The 20,196-nt window shown below is 40.0% G+C and overlaps 1 protein-coding gene across 1 annotated transcript in view; it reads left to right on the top strand.

The window, feature by feature from the left end:
* CPA6 (carboxypeptidase A6) overlaps positions 1 to 20,196 on the top strand; it is a 222,943-nt gene that overhangs the window by 139,548 nt on the left and 63,199 nt on the right. The window contains exons 3-5 of the mRNA XM_039841813.1: positions 9,709 to 9,833; positions 15,838 to 15,952; positions 17,827 to 17,928. Of these exons, the coding sequence (XP_039697747.1) occupies positions 9,709 to 9,833; positions 15,838 to 15,952; positions 17,827 to 17,928 (342 nt within the window). The remainder of the gene's footprint in view (positions 1 to 9,708; positions 9,834 to 15,837; positions 15,953 to 17,826; positions 17,929 to 20,196) is intronic.

Here is a 20,196-nt window from a genome sequence, read left to right as displayed (position 1 = left end):
CTTGATTTAGACATGACTCATCAATTTCTCCTCTTTACTCTTTTTGCAACATGAGCACTTAAGGTCATAAATTTCTTAGAAATGTATTTAGTTTTGATTTGGTTCTAATTTTACCTCGGCATCTTTTTTAACCCACAAGTTGTTTAGAGTCTGTTTTTAAATTTCTAACGGTAAATAAATATTTTGTCACTGCTTTCTAAATTTAATTACACTGTAATCAAAGAACATTTGTTTGACATCCATTCTCTGATGTTTGTTAAGACTTGTTTTGTTAGCCTGGTATTGAGTCAATTTTCAAAACAAAAAAATCTATGTGTTCTTGGGAAGGAAATCTGATCTTTCAGTTACTGAGATATAACTGAGGATTTATAATTTACAATCCTTATGATATTGTCAATTTTTCCCATATATATTATGGCGCTCATATATTGGATGCATTCAGATGGATAGTATTTATATCTTCCTTATAAATCAAACATTTTATCAGTATGTTAAAAAGGCAGCCAGACAGTGTGTAATTTTTCACTTAATCTGTTTTCCGTCCAACATCGTATTCCCAGCTTCTATGTCCTATATCACCACTTCGAAGCCGTTTCTTTTTTCAGAGAACGTAATCTCCCAGGCATACAGCAGGTACCATTACCTGAGAGTGATGTTGATACCGAGAATTTAGAGTCTTTATTCGGATTTTCCTAAGATCTCTTTGTTTTCTTGTTACTATGTTTTCACTCCCACCTTCCATGCTCCACAGTAATACCGATCTCGGAGCCAGTCCTGGGCTTCTGTGGAGACCATGAACTGGCATTTCATTGATATCCCATCCCACACCTCCTCCCTAGCTGGCGAGATCTGAAATGTTTCTGATCAGCTAAGTCATTTACCATTTCTCAGTTTGCTTTTCATCTTTGTATTTTATTGTTCAGGTCTATAGCTAGTTTCATCAAAGATAGTGTTTTCTCTCAAGTTCCCCTTATTTTGGAGGCGATTGCACAGGAGGAGTGGGATGGCGATATCTTTATCCCCATCTTGAAACAAGAAGTTCTGTCAATATAGAAGAGCATTATTAGTTAAGTCAGGATCTATTACGTGGAAGTCGATTAAAAAAACCTTCTGTACTTTTATTCTCTAAATAAAGCATGAACATGCTTTTGTATAGAACCATCAAATAAAAACCGAATCTGGAGCTAGGTAAGCAGAGACTTTATTCAAAAGGATTATTGTAAATGCGGGAAAAGAGACTATTGCAATAGGGAGTCTATGCCAACCTGAAGATCTGTAAGTCTCAAAAGTCAGACAGAAAAAGGGCTTTCTTTTATGGAGAAGAATGAACAAGGCTAGAAAGAATCAGGTATGGGGAAGTGGGATAGACAGGTGCAGGTGGCTTGAACAGATAACAGATCAGAGAATGGTTCACCGTGGCATCAGCTGATGCTCAGGAGGGACTATTATGAAGCGGTTGTATACTCTCTCAGGCAGAGAGTGGGGAAAAGTTCAGGGGCAGAAATAGGGAAGCTTAACTAACACCTGGTTAAGTCAAGGTATCAGGCATTTTATCCAGATTGATTGGTGGGGACAAACAGTTCAGCTAACTATTTATAAGGCAAAGAAAGGGAATCAGAGGCTCTGAATGATGCCTCTAACTCTTCTTCCCTTCACCTTTTCCAGGCTAACTAGAACTCATCATTCCGTATTCTGCACAGGCAACACCTCTCCTGGGAAAGTGTCTCAAACCACTTCCCAAAATGTAGTTGAACAGTCCTCACGTGTCTTCTCTCTGTAGGGTAAGTGTGTAATGTCTGCCTAGTCCTTGAGAGCAGAGCCTTGTCTTACTCATCATTGTATACTCAGCATAGAGCTCAATGGCTGAGACTCTGTAGATACTCAGTAAATAGCGAATGGATGAGAGTGGTAACTGTAGCTGTGTCTTTTGAAAGTCAGCCTTTCTCACAGACAACTGAGAATCAGAACAATCTCCACATTCTCTAGATTGTTCAAAAGATGATGATCCAGTTGCTTGATTATCTGGTCTTCCACTTTGAGGCTCCCTCACCAGTCTTTACCATCAAGTGACAATTAATGTGGAAGAAAACAATATGCTAATTTCTCTTTAATCTTCTCAGCTGCTTTGGGAAAATGCTTTCAGTAAAAGGGTTGAAAATAACTTTTTAAAAAATTGAATAGTTACCTTGCTTTATGTATTATTTTCTATACTCACCTACAAGTCAGTGTAAAGGATCAGTGAGAGGCGATTCTAGTGCTAAATTGTCAAGAGAGTCTTTTTTCTGACTTTCAGGGTAAAAAAAATTGGGATGAATTTGAGAAAGATTTTTCTAGGGAAATGTAAACTTCTATACTCAGAAAAGCACATGGAGTTTGGCAGAATTATAGCTTAAAGGGTGCTTGGAAATCATGTAGTTTAACCACTTTATTTGTAATTAAGAAAATTCGGGCTCTGAAATGTGACATATCTAGGTTTAGACAGAACCAGGAAGTAGCCATTTCTTTTATTTCCTAAGCTGGGAATTTTCTTTTCACTAAACTAAAAATGTTTTGTTTGATTTCTTTGGATAATACATAGAATTCTTGAGCCAGAATCTGAAAAAGGAAATGCATAACAGAATTTGAAGTGTTTTTCATTAAGTATTAAACCCCAGAAAAGAGCCAGAGTTTTAAAATGTAGCACTATCATGGTGTTGTTAAAACACCAAATGGAATACTTCTGAATGTAGCAATCAAATATCATGGAGAAATCATCCATGTTAAAACCATAAATCATCAAAAGAGGACGGGGAGAAATCTCTCTTCAGGAGATGCAGCCTAGGGGCTCTTCCCTTCAAATATACCTACTAATGAATATCCAGGTGATGCGCCAGGTGATCTCTGATTATTTCTATCCAGTCTGCAAAGCTAACGGCTAAAAATGGTAACTTGATTCTCAGATGGATGTATTTTAAGCTAGCAAAACATAGTGAAATATTATTACTTCTCTAATAAATTTGCTTGGTGGCTGCTAAGATTTTAGTAGAGGAGGCAGGTCCCTTTTCTTAATATTTATAAGTCTTCGAATGTTCACCTAGAGAGTAGGAATTAACATAGTATTGACTCTTCTATATGAAAAAGGTAGTGGTATGTAGGTGCCACGAAAAGATGCAGGATGTCAAAGGTAGATGCTATGGACTGCCTCATTTTTCCTGGGTGGACCAGCATAGTTCTACATCCTTCATTCCATAACCACAAAGTTCCTAGTCCCTAAATCACCTTGAGCCACCCTGGCCTGACAATGCTGAGAGTTCCCAGGCTTCGTTGAGCATAACATTATCACATGACCTAAGCAGAACAGCAATTACCCTGAAAAAGGGAAACCCAACTCCTGGCCACCCAGACCTCACTAGCACTACAGCTAGACATTGCTGTTCTCCTGTTGAATATAAACCGTTTCACAGAACGCCAACTTCAGACAAGACCACTCTCTGTCATGAAATAAGATAAAACAAGACCAGTGTGATCATTACTAAACACAGACCCAAAAAGGACATTGTCCAAACCAGAAGAATGACCAAACATCCCTTTTTGGGGGGAACGGTGGAAGTGATTGGCTTTTTTTTTTTTTAATATCAATTTCAGCTTTAGCTCCATGTTATTTCTTCCACCTTCTAAATAAAATTAAGATATCCAGTGATAGAATCACCCCTCTTTCAGGTAGTATTCAGTCAAGGGTAAAACTCCACTTTCTTAAAACCTTCACAAAACTACCTAACACGAGCCCAAGACCCCTAACACATTCTTGCCAAAATCACCCCTAGTTGCAATAAGTCAACAAACCAAACTTTTCTTGACTACCCCTATGTTCCAAGTCTTTGACTAATGGGCTTCAAGAAGCCTTCCAAACTGGTGAATGTGCCAATTAATAGTTCAGGGAAATGTTAAGAATCTTTTCCTTTTCCAATATGTGTGCTTTGTTTTGGTAAACAAGACTTACTATGCAATGATGACAGTCAGCCTTTAGCCTTGAAGAGGATTAGAGGGAAAGCTTGGGCGCCAAAACCAAGCTTTCCCAGGCTTTCCCATCTTCACCTTGTGTTATAGGAATAATGCCATGCGAAGAAGAGGACTCAGCCTAGTAGTGTCAACTGCTATTAAAATGTGTAAGCACTGCTTTCGCTTGGACAGATCTAATTTTATTTCAGTATGGGGCCTCCACTAATTTTTGTGATTATTTTAATCTCTAATCAGCTGTTAGTGAATATATTTTTATCTTTCTTTAACGGTGAAACAAGAAACTTAATTATTCAAATGTCTGGGGCCCTTCGCTGGATTTATCGGGACTGCGCTTTAGGGACATGGTGACTTACAAGATGCTCCTGGGCTTGGAAAGAAAAGACAAGCTAGGCAAGACGCGCCCAGGATTTTAACAACCTACCAAGTGCACATTCTCTGGCCAGGTTTCCCTTCCTGCAGCCCGCTGGTATTTGAAATGTTGACAAGTCATAAGAAGTAGAGCAAGGACAAATGATACAGTGGCAAATAAGCATTTTCCTAACTGTGTAGCTGAAGCGACCACTACAGTTATCAGAAAAGGAAGCAGATCTGTGACCTGAGAAGCAGCATATTCTACAATTACACTTCAAAGTAATAAGAATTAAAAATGACGGACCTATGAGTTGAGAAGTGAGATGAGTGGTCAAAATTTAAGTGAACCACCTTATCGATTTCTTGTAAGAGAAACTAGGATTAGGAACCTAGAAATGCTGTGAGGCAGTCTGGGAGAGGAAGGAAAGGGACACAGACACTGAGGAGAAAGCCAGGCAAAGACGAAGGCAGAGATGGGAGTGATACGGCCACAAGCCGAGGAACACCTGAAGCCACCAGACGCTGGAAGACACAGGGAAGGGTCCTCCTCTAGAGGCTTCAGAGGGAGCACGGCCCTGTGGACACTCCATTTTAGACTTCTGACCTCTAGAACTGTGAGAGAATAAATCTCTTTTGCTTTAAGCCATCTAGTTTGTTGCAATTTGTCATGGCAACTCTAGGAAACCAATATAACAACCACACAAATGAGATATAACTAAAGTTTCTATGGAAGCAGATAACATAGGTAATCGACCTCAACTTGGTAGTCAGAGAAGCCTCTTGAGAGTTTATAGATGAAGATTCTAAAAGAAGATTCTAGAAGATTCAATGAGTCCAGATCAAAAAGACAATTTTAAGAGTAAATGAGAGGGTACTTTGCAGTGCATTAAAATTTTGTATTTGCTAATATGTGAATTGTGATTATGTAAATTAAATCAAGCAGTAGTTGACAACAAACTTAATATCAAGTTTTCTTACCCAGAAACCTGTCATGTGGTACGAAGACTTTTTCAACTCAACAAAAAAAAAATGAGTAAATATAGAACAGGACTGTCCTCTCCCTTGCTTCTGTTACTTTGGGCAGTGGGGAGGCAGGCCATCTGTTACCAAGTTAATGGAACACTTCAGATGTCTTCCCATATCCACATATGGGACTCACCCCAAAGCTGCTGGAGGACATGACCACCCCTCCAGTGATGCCCGAACAAGGTGTATAATCAGCCATTGGCCTAAAAGGCAGGTGGGTGCTTCATGGAGGCTGGACCAGGCCAGTGAGAGAATACAGCACGAGAGCCAGGAGAGCCATGAAATTAGTGCCAGATTGAACTACGATTTTTTTTAAATTGCAAGAAATTAGGTTTGAATTTTGAATCATTTATTATTTAATGAATGCCTCCTAGTCACCAGGTACTGTTTTAAGCACTTTGCATATACTAATTAATATAGGCCTAACAAATCTATGAAAAATATACTATTCATAACCCCATTTTGCAAATGAGGAAACTGAAGAGATCTAAAGTGAATTGCCCAAAGTCACAGAGCTAATAGTGGTAGAGAGCAAACTCAGCCTGTCTGGTTCTAGAATTCATGTTCTTAACCATTGCATTTTCTATAATCTCTGTAATAATAATAATAATAACAACTTCTACCATTATAAAAAGTTAACAAGAAAGTCTAATTATCACCTTCATTTTACGGATGAAGAAAGCGAGGCCTAGAGAGGTTAAGGAACTTGCCCCACATCACACAGATGCTGACTGAGGGGCCTGGATCGAATCCTAGAGAGCCTGACTTCAGAGTTCAGGGAATTAACTGCCATGGTAGAGCAACTTCAAATCCAGCTATATCCTTTTGTACTAGGAAACTGTCCAGCTTTGGTCATATTCTTGGCATATTTATTGCTTCCCCATCTTCCTTAAAGCCATCAATTGGTTTTACTCTCTGAACAAGGGGACAATCTCATCATATTCTTTATCTCAACTGGAAACATGTGAAGTAGAAATTTATCCTTACTGTTTCTAGTTCGTCTTTTCATATACTTTTCAAAAAATAAACAACAGATAGCTAACATTCGTTAGCTTTAATGTGTGCCAGACTCTCTGCTATTTCTATTATTCTGGTTTATCCTATAGAAAAGCCTGCAGGTAGGTTTTTTTTAATTATCTTCATAGGACAGATGAGGAAACTGGGGCTCAGAAATGTTAAAACCTCCCCCAAGTTCACGCAGTCGATGCTGCCAGGGCTAGCATTCCAGCTCAGGGTTGTTGGATTCCAAAATCCATACTCCTGGCCTTTAATCTGAACTGCCTCCACCTCTTAAATAGATGTGACTCTATGTGACAGGTAACCATAAAAAAGGAACGCGTGGGAGCAACCACCTGGTTCCAAGGCCAGAAGGTTCTACAAAGGAGCATCCTTTCCTTGAACATCAGGTGGCTGTTCGCAGCAGAGACCTGTGATGGCTGGCAAACAGTCTCAGGCATCCTGAAGGGTTGCTGATACTTTGTTGTCATCCTGATCCAGGGTCACCCAGCTTTGCAGTTCAGAGACTGTTTATGACTTCATCCAGATGTGATCGGGCCCTATGGAAATGATAGGTAACCCGCACACAGTGGGCTTGATTGGAACTTTGAAATACATACATATTAATTTATAAGGTAAATAACCCCTGATGGCAAGGGTGTGAGACCCACCAACCAGACCCCCTGAGACACTAAGTCAGGAAGTTGGAAGTTGCCTGTTCTTCTGGGGTATTCTCAGAAGATCCAGTTAGTGAATTATGAGCACTGGATTTAAGCATAACCTATGTCACCCCTTTGTAGCTGTGCATCCTTCAAGAGACTTGACCTTCATGAACCTGAGTTTTCTCATTTCTACATGTATCTACAATTAACTCCTATCTCAACGTGTTACTGAAAAGAAATGTAAGACAGGTGGCACTTTACAAATCTCACATGAAATAGTACTGTCCCCTATATCATATGCCTGTCACCCAGACTTGAATAACACTCTTTTCCCAAAGGATTACTGGAGAAAAGCTGATAATTCATTTTTAATTACTTTCCTAATATTATAACAAAATACAACTCCTGATTTTGCAATCTCTTTTTTGCTGGTTTCCTTTAGACCACTGCTCCTGACGATGTGCTAGGTTTTCAGGAGGCCCCTCCAGGTCATGCCGCAGGGCTTGTCACTTTCATGGAATTTTCATGTGGGGAAGCTACTCTTCTGTGGGGTGAGGATTCCTATGTTAGCTTGTACTCCAGAAAATAACACAGACTCATCTCCAGAGTGATTATTCATATTATATTAAATTCCTGTGGCTCTTTACCCTATAAAGATGGCACTATTTCCTCATCTCCACTGTCATTAAAGGATGACAGCAAACCTTAGTATCAAAGATTCATCTCTATAGAGAAAATTGACAGTTGCCAGATGGGAGGAGGATCAGGGAAAGGGTGAAAAGGGGAAGGGATTAAGATGTACAAATTGCTAGTTACAAAAACAGTCACAGGGATGTAAAGTACAGAACAATATTACTAAGTTTGGCTGTGAATCATAGAGAATATTGTCAATAATATTGTAATAACTATATATGGTGTCAGATGGGTATTAGACTTATCAGGGGGATCACTTCATAAGTTATATAAATGACTAATCACTATATTCTACACCTGAAACTAATAAAATATAAGTCAGCTATAATCAAAAAATTAAAATTTTGATGAAATAAGCATGACGACCAACACAATCAGAAAAAGAAAACTAAGAGGTTTAGAGACAAGTCACAAAGATGATTAAAGGAGTAGAAATATCTAACATATAAAAATAGGTGAAAGATATCAACATGCTTTATCTTACAAAGTCAAGAAACTAGCCATTCCTCACTAAAGAATAGAACAAAAAAAGGAAACTATGCCGCAGTGTAAGAGATTAAGAAAAATGCCTGCACTCTTGTTAAATGATGATATGAGTTACATTAGTATGTTGTCAACTCTCCTTTTTTAGAGACTTAAAAGATGTGGTTTAGTTGCATCTATAGGGGACAGTTTGATTCGATCCTAGATGCACCCTTGCCCAAGGGCTGACAGATGGATCAAATGATCTCTCAGCATCCCCTCCAGCCCCACACTTCTGTTTTTCTATGATTGTTGGACTAGCATGTCAGCTGAGTCAGACTTGCCCTTGCAAGTTAATGGAGGAGTAGGCTGCTTGAAAAAAAAAAAAAAAAAACAGGTAGACTCTTTGTCCTCAAAATAAATGCCTCTCTACCCTGTTCCAAATTAAATTATACCAGTAGAGATGTATTTTCCCTTGAGCCACAAAATAAGTTTAGTCTTCTAGAATTCTTAACAGAATGCAGACACTGACACCTAAGTGGATATAAAGTAATTCAATCTTATCAGATAAGGGTTTAGCAGAGATCAAGATTGTGCAACAAACCCAGACCGAAAATGCAGGCAGAGGGAGTCTTGAGCAGACAGACAGGACTGTAGAGACAGACTGCACCTTATTGAAGATGTAGCTCTAGGCTTGTACTATAGCTGGGGTGCGCCTCCCTCCCAGCTGAGTTCAGTCATTCTCTCCATGAACATGGAGCTCCTGCCAGGTGCAGACAAGGCACTGGGGCCACTACAGTAAGCCAAACAGACATGCTTCCTGCTTTTCTGCAAAACACGGAACACACAGTGAACGTGCAGTGAATTGCTATGCGGGGTCTACACCCACGCAGTAAGTAACGATTGAGTTACTAATATGCATAAGGCACCATTCTAGGCATTGGAATGGATGGTAACCAAGTGGACAAACCCTTTGCCGTCATGGAGCTTACATTCTGGAAAAGGGAAGTTACGAAATGAAAGCAGAGCAAGGTGACCTACCCTAGCTGGCACGTCCTCCCTGAGCAGGTTCTGTCTACATGTGAAAGCCAAAGGGCATGTGTTAGAGGAGGAGACTGTTCCATTTAGTGACCAAACATTGTCAAGCGACCACGACTCGCTCGTACAGTACGATGAAGGGTAATTTATATCTTTTTTCCTATTATTCAAATATTTATCCAATAAATACATTTAAACAATATCAAAATTATACTGATAACTATGTTTTCTCATTATTACTTGGTGGCTTATGCATTGGTCTGTAAACTTATCAGTTATGACTGAATTCGATATGAACATGATATAATTTGGAGACCAAGTTCAAAATGAAATAGGAGTTTTATACGAATGATGGAAGCATTGAGTCTAATTCTAAAATGTGTTTGGTGTTTCTGAATGCAAGCGATGTGTTTGACATTGTGACATGGATCTTTCCCCACCTACATCGAATGTGAATTATAGGTTGGTTCCTGCACTACAGGTGGATCTGTGGCAGCCCAGCAGTGTCTCCCATGTCTCAGAGGGAATAGTCACTGATGTCCATGTTCCTCAGAATGGCTCCCGAGCCCTGTTAGCCTTCTTACAGGAAGCCAACATCCTGTACAAGTAAGCGTTTTTCATTGCTTAATTCATTTGTGCTAAATTGAACCGAATGATAGCTGTATACAGGCTACTTATTGAGTGTCAAGACAATGTTTCAGATGCTGTTTACTGAATTGGGAAAACCAACATGAATATAACACAACTGTATTTACCTTGGATGAGCTTATTAGTGTGGTGGGGGAGGGGAGAGGAACCACATTGACATATTATGTCACCATCACCACAGAAGGTTTGCCGTATGCGAGGAAAGGAGAGCAGCCTAGAAAGTGGATAGGAAAGCAGAGACAGAAAAGGCTTTCTGCAGGAGCTCCGTCAATTAGGCAAAGGATGAGACTCGGGATCTTGCAAGCAGAGGAGACAACGCAAGCAAGGGAAGAAGCAGCCTGGTATGTGTGTGGGGAACTGATGTAGTTCAGTGTTGTTAATGTACAAAGTGCAAATCGAGGAAGAAAAAATGCTGGAGAGGCGGTGGCGGTGGGGGACAAAGTTTGCAGCAAGACCGATGTTAGAAGCTCAGGTTTTATCCCGTGGGTGGTGCTGCCCAGCTGGGGGCTGGAAGTGAGACAGCCACCTGTAACTGGGTGGAGGGGCAATCGGAGGCTATGGTCACAGTCCAGGTAAGAGACGGTGAGGCCCTCCGAGTCACAACCGGAGTAATGGGGTCAGGAGAGCATTCAATAAAATAGCTCAAAGGCAAGACCACCTGGACTCCACGCATGGTTGGACGTAGGTGGAAGAGGAAGAAGTCGAGAGGGACACCAAGTCTTCTAGTGTGGGTGACTGAGCAGATTCCAACAGATTTGGATATTTTGAGGGGTTTGTTTGTTTTTAAGAAATAGTTAGAACGGTAAGAATAGGGCAAGTGGAAGACAGTCACAGGAGTCAAAGAAGAAACGGAAGACTTTCGAGAGGCGATGTCAGGGGTCCCAAGTGCTGCAGGAAAAGGACTGACCGGTTTCCTCTGGAGTTGGCGACAGAAACTGTGCTGGTAACTCTAATGGTAGGATTAGACTGTGAGGAGCAGGAGACAGAGAAGTGGACAGGAGGTGAGAACATGAGCAGTGAAGCACACGACTGCCCTTAGGCGGTCGAATAAGGAGAGAAGCAGAGAATGAGAAGTGACAATAGGGAGATGAAGCATCCATGACTGCTTGAGATTTGAGCTTTGTCTGGGTGGGGGACAATTTTGGCTTGTCCGTAGGCTGAGGGCAAGGACCAGTAAGGAAGGAGGTGTCGATGATGCAGTGAAGATGCCCAAGTGGAGGAGGGGGTTTGTGCGGTTGGAAGGATACCTTATCCGCAGGGAGAAGGTAAGTGCAGGTCTGGTTGAAAGAGATCATAACTGATAGCTACATTTTCTGGATGAAGTAAGAAGCAAGATTCTCTCCTGAAAGTGAAGAAACGGGTATTGAAGAGTTTCAAAACAAGAAAACAACAACAACTAGGGTAGGAACCAATAAAAGTAGTTGTTACAGAGAAGAGAGACTGTAGCCCTGATACAGAGTTGAGATTTTATTGGCCGGCACCACAGAAAGGTCAAGGCGGCACAGAAGCTGAGGTTCCTAGTGAGGTACCAGCTCAAGAACTCATCTAAGGGGTCTGACCTGGATAGGAAAGGAGGAGAGTCTAGAAGGAATGATGGGACAAAATGGAAGGGTCGAGGAAGGGATAGAGTTCTTCATATTGAAAACAAGTGTAGTGTGACTGAGGGCAACACACCGGAAGAAACGAAGTTTTGACAAAGTGTAGGCTATTGGCTGTTAAGAGTTCTGGGTAGAACGTTTAGGTCTGGTGACAAGATTCAAGGGGTAGCCATGGAGGAGAGATGGCTGAAGTGGGGTGGAGATCGTTGTGGTCAAAAATGGGTTGGCTGAATCACCAGAGAATCATCACCTCACAGCAGTCTTAAATGTCCTCCGTGGCTGATGGCAAGATCAGAGGTGGAAGAAGAGAATGTTCCCAGGCAGGAATTTCAGGGAGTATTCAGGAGTGAGAGGAAAGTTATTGGGATTGGCATGATGCCGAAGGCAAGATACGCCTTCCCTGAAGTTAGAAGATGAAGGGGGAGAAGGAGGTGGGGGTCCAGGAAGAGGCTGACCTCCAGCCCTTCCGGCCCTATGGGAGGTGGATTAGAAGAGAAAGACATACAAAAAATCTGTGTGCTTAGGAGAGTCCAGTTCCTGCTGGGGCAAGGCTGTGAAAAGAGGGAGTTCTCTGAAGAGAGTGGAGGATGTAGGAAGCTTATTTACAATGAAAGAGGGGTCCCGGCGGGTACCAGGGAAAAGGAAGTGGTGGAGAGCTGGGGCGTCAGTGCGGGACCTGTGGGGGGAGGTGCAGTGTGGTGAATTTATGAGACTGGAGGGGGCGACTTATCTTTTGTTTAGAATCCTAGGATTTGAAGGTTGAGAGCCATGATGTAAATGACTAACATCGACTACCACAACGTTTTAGCAAGTTCCGGTACGGCCCAAACTGACAGGAGATCCCCGGTGATGTCTGGGATGGGCTCGTGCTCTGTGTGTCCACAGCGAAGATCCCAGTCAAGTGGAGCACTGGGCCAGAGGGTGCAAAGTGGCAGTGACATCCCTCCCTGGTCCACACAAATACTTTCCTGCCAGAAAGATGATTACAGCCTTAGTAAAGTGCCGATACGCTTTCTGCAATAAGGTATTTTATCTGTGCTTCTAGAACAGGGTAGTCACAGCTGTGCATAAAACTATTCGTACTGAACACATTACAGTCATTGCTGTAGCTCTGATTCTCTGAATGCCTTGCAGGAAAGAGCTTGGTAATTATATATCTATAGGTGCTAAGTAACAGCTCACATGCTTCATTAATTATTACTTGGTAGAAAAGAATATACCAGTTATTTTAACAAGTCTCTATTTCCTGCCATTAAATCTAGGTCATGTGAAACTGAGAGAGAATAAAATATCACACTGTATGTCACAGGGAAAAGAGCATAAAAAAATGAGTGTTTTAAACCAGTTGTCTCCTCATGAAGAACAATCATTTAAAATTATTCATTTTGTTGGTCCCAAGATAATAACACATAAGAGTCGATTAAATTCTATAGGGTCGGTAGGTAGAGATCATTTTAATTGACTTTTATTGTATCTTAGGGCTTCTCAAAAGATGATCATTTACTCTGTACAACTGTACATAATGTACAGCTATCGTCATCTTTAAAGCAGAGGTAGTGTGACCCCATGTTTCTGGTCCCTAGGCGATCAGTTCCTCTTAATGACATGACAGATAAGATGACTTATTCTGCCATTAAAATTTTCTATCATTTTGTAAATTAAGTACTTGTAAAAATTGGTAGTGGAATTTCAAATTCTGAGCCCTCCTCTCTTCCCCCGCCCGGAAACTTTTGTACTAAGTGATGATATCACTTTGGAAAGTTCTTAATAGCTCTGACCATTATTATATGAGTGCATACCATTGAGGCAGAAATGATAATCAGCTGTAAAGAACTAAGAAAATACAACACTTACAAAAACCATTTTGGGGCACCATTTCCTGACCTGCTCATCAATCTTCTAGCTTCTAGTCAACTACTCGACAAGGAAAATGGGCTGGACCTGCCACATCACAATTATTTTAATTTTCCAGGTTGGTCTCTTAGGGCCTGTATTAAGGTACAGTCTAAGCTACCGAACAGAGACCCTGCATTAGTTTGCTATGGCTGCCGTATTACAGAATCGCAGACTGGCTGGTTTACAAGACAAATCTATTGTTTCACGATTCTGGAGGCTAGAAGTCTGAATTCAAGGTGTTGGCAGGGTTTGTCCCTCTGAGGGCTGTCAGGGGAGAGTCTGGCCCAGGACTCTCTCCTACGTGGCCATCTTCGTGTTTTCATATTATTTCCCTCTAAATGTATCTGTCTTTCTGTCCTAATTCTCCCCTCCACCCACTTTTTACAATGATTATTCTACCAAGAGCTGCCAAACAAACGGATGTATCAGCATCAGAACTTAAAAACTTTCTGGTGATGCATGGGAGGGACTGCTCGTACCTTGTGTGAAGACCAGTTATCTGCACTTGTTTATATTTAGAAGATCTGTCCACTTGAGAAATACTGCAGAAGCAATATACTACAGCTCCATTTTGTAAACATTCTGAAATTTTTTATACCTTTGGAAAGTTTTTATGTTTATGTGTTTTATCTCCTTAAACTGAAAATCAGGAGGAGATTCTTATGTAGATTGCTGGCTCTGGCAAATCTATTGACATTTTTTTTCTTAGGTTTTCCTAAGACCATCTGTCCATTTCTCCTGGCTATTTTTCGCTATCCCAGGAAACTATCTGAAGATTGCCCGCAGGAAAAGGAATATGTCGACAGTTTATGACAAGCCAGCTCAGCCTAATCAAACTTGCATCTTTCTTGACCATCCTGCATTCTCTCAACACAGGAAGTCTGGACATTGATATAAAGGTTCATTTGGTTCTTAAGACCTACACTGGTGATATTTTAAGGTTTTTTAGTCCATAAAGCCTTCTTTCATCCATAATTGCTTTCCTTGAGGGAAGAAAGCACTAACACAGATTGTGTTTAGACCGACAATCTAACATTCCATTCACATTTTGAGCCATTGCAAGTAGCTACCAAGAGAGTTTACCGACTTTGTGTCACCCCTACCTTATCTTGATATTTAATGTTTATATTTTTAAAGTCAAAAATTGAACAGTAAGCCCATGATAAAGTATTTGCCACAATGAGTACAATATCTAGTAAATAACAAATGAGGGACGCAGAAGTCCTATGCCCAGCATGACCCTAAGTAAATCTATTTCCTTCATGGACCAAAAAGTATTTATTTCAGTAATTCGAGATAATTTTTTTTTATTAAGTGGCATATATAGATCAACCTTGAAAGTTAAAGATGCCATTACATGTATTTTTAATAGCACTTAAACCATTAACCAACAGGTTATTTTGGAAGATAAAATATGAAAGCAAAGCATTTTAGCCACCTGCCAGGCCCAGAAAGATCACAGAGCGGCTCTTTAACATCTTTAAGCATTCAAAGAGAGCGAGTGCTTTGTTACTTCACGGTGCTCTGGTTAGAAGAGATGGGTGAGCATTGGGGAGATGAGCATGTGTCTAGCCCAGATGTCTCACCGAGAACACTAATGACTCCAGCTGGAGCTGGTTCCACATACTGCAGTGACCTTGGAGTCCCTCACCCTAGCCTCGGCCTTCAATTTCCAAATGCATTCACTATGATTGGCTGAGCTGGTCTTTTCTTGGCAGTCTTCATATTGGCAGACAGTGAAATTTTTATTAAGTGGCTTATATAGATTTGCTTTTTCCCACTCTGGGTATTTCTTCAGTTTCTTCTTGAGAACTGTAGCTTGTTTCTTCCTTTTCACTCTGAATCTTGGGTCAGGTGTGCTTGGTGATGAACTGAGAAAAGTCTCTCAGTGATGAAAGGGATAGGAACCAATAGAAACAAAAGGAAATGAGGCTAGAGCAAAGGAGTGAAAATGCTCGTTTCATTTTTCATAAGGTCACACTGGATTGGAGTCTAAAGACTGGAATTTGGGTTCACATTCCAAGTTCAAAATCTGATTATGCACTTACTACTAGCCGAGGGACGTTGGCCAGATCTTCACGTTTTGAGCCTGTTTCCTTATTTGTAAAATGGAGATCACAATAAAATCTACCTCATAGGGTTATTACCTAAGATCTTATGTGTAAAATATAAAGCACATCTGGCAGGTACTCCATAAATGGAAGTTCTCACACTCGTCATTCAGTTCCTGTAGCTGCTCAGTGAATGGTAGTTATTATTATTTGGGAACATCTGCATGTAATTTTACATTTTATATTTACTACACTGTTTAACAGTTTTTATTTCCTGAAAGAGAATATTTTTCCAACATTTGGTATTTTTAGAAATGTCAATCTTTGCTGTCCTTTGTAGATTCACGGTTGTCTTTTGACATTGCCTGATTTTTAGGTTATCTCTACTTAATTTTCATCCTATCATTTCGAATCCAGGATCCTCATAGAAGATCTCCAGAAAGCACTGGAACAGGGAAGCGGTTTGCGACCCCCAAGGAATCGAAGATCCCTCTCTGAATACAATTACGAAGTTTATCACTCCTTAGAAGAGGTATGTAATCAAAGGATCTTTTCTTTTTTTACAAATGCATCTTTATCATTTAGATCTAAAGATTAGGAGAAAAGCACTAAGACAGGGGACTATATGAAAAACACATATTGCTCTTAGAGTATCTGGACCCCTCAGTTTAGTCCTCACTTCCGTTAAGCCTTTAACCGCTATAGAAGAAGTAGCAAAATAATTTGAATTTCATCTGGCCACACCTACAAAGGATAAAGGAAGTACATTGGAAGAACGAGGCAATATTGCGATAATTGTAAAGACCTTAACTAAAAAGTCTGGTGCACCTGATGATGGAGGGTAGAGCCAGCCAGAGTTTGAGGGCAATGATTTGGTTGAGGGGTAAAGTGAACTTCAATTCTTGCCTCAGCCCCTCTGTAAAGCTGAGACTTCCCAAAGGCCGTGCCTCATCTGTGGCACCTCTGGGTTTATTAACATGCTGTTGTTTATTCTACCTGGAAAACACAGCAACCTCATTCCTACTACCCCATCCTTTACTGTTCACCTGGACAACAACTAGTTATTCTTCAAATCTCAGCTTAAGCAAAAAGATAGCTGTTTCTACTCTCCCAGACTGGATCATAACTCCACACCTCACCTCCAACCCCAGCTTACTGTATGCACCCATAGCACATGGATGTATGACTATGTGATTAGTGATTTTTTTCTCTCCTAATAAGCTGCAAGCTCCAGGAGGGTAGGCCATTTCTTTCTTGTCTATCACTCTATCCCCAGTGGCAAGCAAATAGAAACCCTAAATAGATAGTCGATGACAGAATGAATAAATAAATGCATATATACATTTTCCATGCTTCCCCTGAATTGAGCAAAGTGATGCCAGATATAGAATTAATGAGATCTGTTACATTCGTATATTTTAAAAAGGATTTTTGGTTCCGATCATAACAACTTTCTTATTTCTACATATTTTATGTTGCAACAAGAAAAGGTTTTAGATAGCTTAACACATAGAAGTACTATTAACATGCACTACAAAAAGTAAATTTTTAAATATCTAATAGTTATGTACACATATATGCGTGTGTGTGTGTGTGTGTGTGTGTGTGTGTGTGCGTGCATACACACACTCATTAGACTAAAGAATAGGAAGAAAAGAAAATATGAGTACTTTCTAAAATCTGTTTTTCAGCACAGACTCTTTTACATTATGGAACAGTGGGACATTTTTGCGTGACTTTCTTACTCCTCACAGGGCTTTTAAGTCAGAAATGTCACCTATCTTTCTAAGTGCCTTATTCATCTATCTCAAATATACCTTCTCCTGATGACAGATAAGTGAGTGTGAATGGATCAGTGCAAATATATTGCTATTACTGGAGAAATTATTCAGACTATGCCCTCTGATATGGCTCAGTAGAATATCTTTAAATAATGCCTTTTTCTTAGCATCTTCTGTTCAGTGGCAAATTACAATATATTAGACTTTAATGAACACTTTCAAGTAGTTTGGATGGTTTTCCTGAAGCCAATTTCTTTCATTTCCACTTAAATACTTGGGGGGAAATGGAAATAAATTTCGATTTTCAAAAGTAACCCAGAACACATTGATTAATTTTCTGTAAAACTCTGCCATCAAGACATTAATGATAAATGGTAGTAGAAGGTATGCTTTAAAGATAGAACAATATAAAGACATGACGCTAGTATTTATAAAAGCAAAAAAGAAAATGTAATTTTAAGTATCCTGAAGAAAATTAAAATAGAGAATTGGTTTTTGATCAGTTTTATATTCCATGCATGCTCTTTTGAATTCTGAGACCTATTGTTGCTTTTTGTTATCTTTTGTTCTCTAAAAGCATTATAATTAAGAGAGTCTGACATGGTTTTTATTTATTTGCTTTTAGATTCAAAATTGGATGCAGTATCTGAATAATACTCACTCAGGGCTCATTCACATGTTCTCTATTGGAAAGTCATATGAGGGAAGACCTCTTTTTGTTTTAAAGGTAAAAATAGGAAATTATTAACTAAAGTATTTACTAACCATTCATTTTTTCCAACTTTGATCTATGGGGAAGAGAAAATGGTCTGTCATAGTATCTCATATTTAATATCACCTGATATTTTTAAATTTTCCCTTAGGTTTTTAAGCCATATTGAATTTTTGCCATTGAGTAGTCCAGAATCTACTAACGTAGTCAGAGTTAGCAATGCACTTCAAAAATAATGCCCTTCGAAATGATTTGTGACTTGGTGCTACTTAAAACGAACCTTAAAATGCAAAACTACATACATGTATAAGAAGGCATACATCATTCCCAGCCCTTGACCCTGCATTCTCTTCTGGCCCCTGACCTATAGCTCTCTATCCCTTCTCAGCCAAACTTCGAAAAACATAACTAAGCACCACTGTCTCTGCTTCCTCACCTCCCATTCAGACCTTGGCCTTTGTGACCCCACAACTCCTCTAAACCTTCTCTTGCCAAGATCAGTGATGACTCCTAGTTGGTTCTCCTCTCATCTAACCATCCTCTTCGATCTCTTCTCTGGCTTCTTTCCCTAGGTTCTGGTAATCCCAGGATTCTACTCCCATATGTGCTCTCATTCTATGAACTATCTCCAAATGGGCACATCCACCCCATGGTCCCAACAATATATTCCAGACTTTTCTATTCAGTGGAGTCCACTCTCTGGAGCTTTAAATTCACATCTTATTGCCTACTTACTTACATTGTCATCTCGATATTCACGAAAGCATCTTGGCTCAGAATGGCACCACTATGCTGCCAATCAAAACGCATGAGCACCATCCAAAATTCCTCTCCTTTATTTTAACTGCTTACTTTAAATCTACTACCAAGAACTAGCCATTCTTCCAAATATCTTTTCTCGCCCTAGCTCATCTCTGGATCTACTTTCCCTGGACTCTTACAAACTTCCTTTCCAGTCCAGTCCCCAGCCTCCACCTTCTCATCCATCACATGCTGTTGGTGTGAGCTCTTTCTCTCTCTCTTTTTCTCTCTCTCTCTCCCACTCCACACACAACCCTCCCATGGAATTCAGGCTGAAGCCTTCCCTTTTACATAGCATTGAGGAATTTCAGGTGTTCTCTGCCTGTGTCCAGCTTCATCTGCCATTCCTCCCTCATACCCTAGAAACAGTTCCTCAAATACGGTGTGTTCAGATTCTCTTCCAAGCCTGAGATGCCTTTCACTCTTTTCCCATTTGCCCCAAGAATACTCACAGGCGGCGCTTGCGGCTGCAGCAGTTACCCCAAGATAACTCGCAGATTACAGTCCTAACCTTACCCCCAAAATATGCCACGAAATACCTCGCTTTTATTATTATTTTCGTATGTCTCTAGCGCATCGATAGTCTTTGGAAACGAATGACATCGTTCTATTTATAACGTTGTTTTTAGTAGTGGTATTTTCATTACAAAAATATAGTAATTCGCGATCGCTGAAAATGCCAAATCCCAGAAAACGTAGCATTCCTACGTTTGATGCTAAATGAATGCTGGCGGCAAGCTGCAAGTTTTTTCTTAAATGGGAAAAGGGTTCAACTCGTCTGCCAGGCAAGCTTCACGTGTTGCTCAAATGCTCAAGAAGAAGGCTCCTCTTCCGAGAAGACTTCTTTTATTTCTCAGGAAAATGAGACATGTTCCCATGTTCTACACTATCCCCATGTTCCCAAAGTAACATACATATTCATCCTGTAATGATTAACTGCTCAAACGTCTGCCTTCCCCACTAGCACATACATCCTTGTCTTTCATCTTTGAATCTCTGGTACTGAGTATGATGTCTGACATTGAAAAGGATTTTCTGAAGTATTGATTAAGTGAATTAATGAATAAATGAAAACTAGATCCCCTATAATGTCAAGGGCCACCTATTGACTACTGGGTTAGAAACCAGGTTATATGGAGTATTGATCATAGGATTGTAAAGAAAAATCTGTCACTAGATTCTACAAATCGTTTTGTGCTTTTCCATTTTGTGTCAAAATAAAAATTTGACTTTGTCCACCTATAAGAGTTATTTCTTTAAGAAATATTCCCAAAAAGAAAAAGAAATATTCTTTGAGAATATTTCTTATTCCTTGGATGGAAGGAAGAGAGGAAATTTGGCTTTTTACTTAACAGTCACATATTACGTTAAAATGGAGAAGCAAATCTACTTAAGGGATTGTCTTTGTATATTTTCTAGTCCTTTGATTTGTAATTAGGGCGATACATTTATTGTTTCTGCATAAACAAGGTTGGACTTCTA

This window comes from Pteropus medius, unplaced genomic scaffold (assembly GCF_902729225.1).
Source record: "Pteropus medius unplaced genomic scaffold, Ma_sr-lr_union100, whole genome shotgun sequence".
In the NCBI taxonomy this organism is placed as follows: Eukaryota; Metazoa; Chordata; class Mammalia; order Chiroptera; family Pteropodidae; genus Pteropus; species Pteropus medius.
The sequence above is the reverse complement of the archived record's forward strand: the minus strand, read 5'-3'. Positions and strand labels throughout refer to the sequence as shown.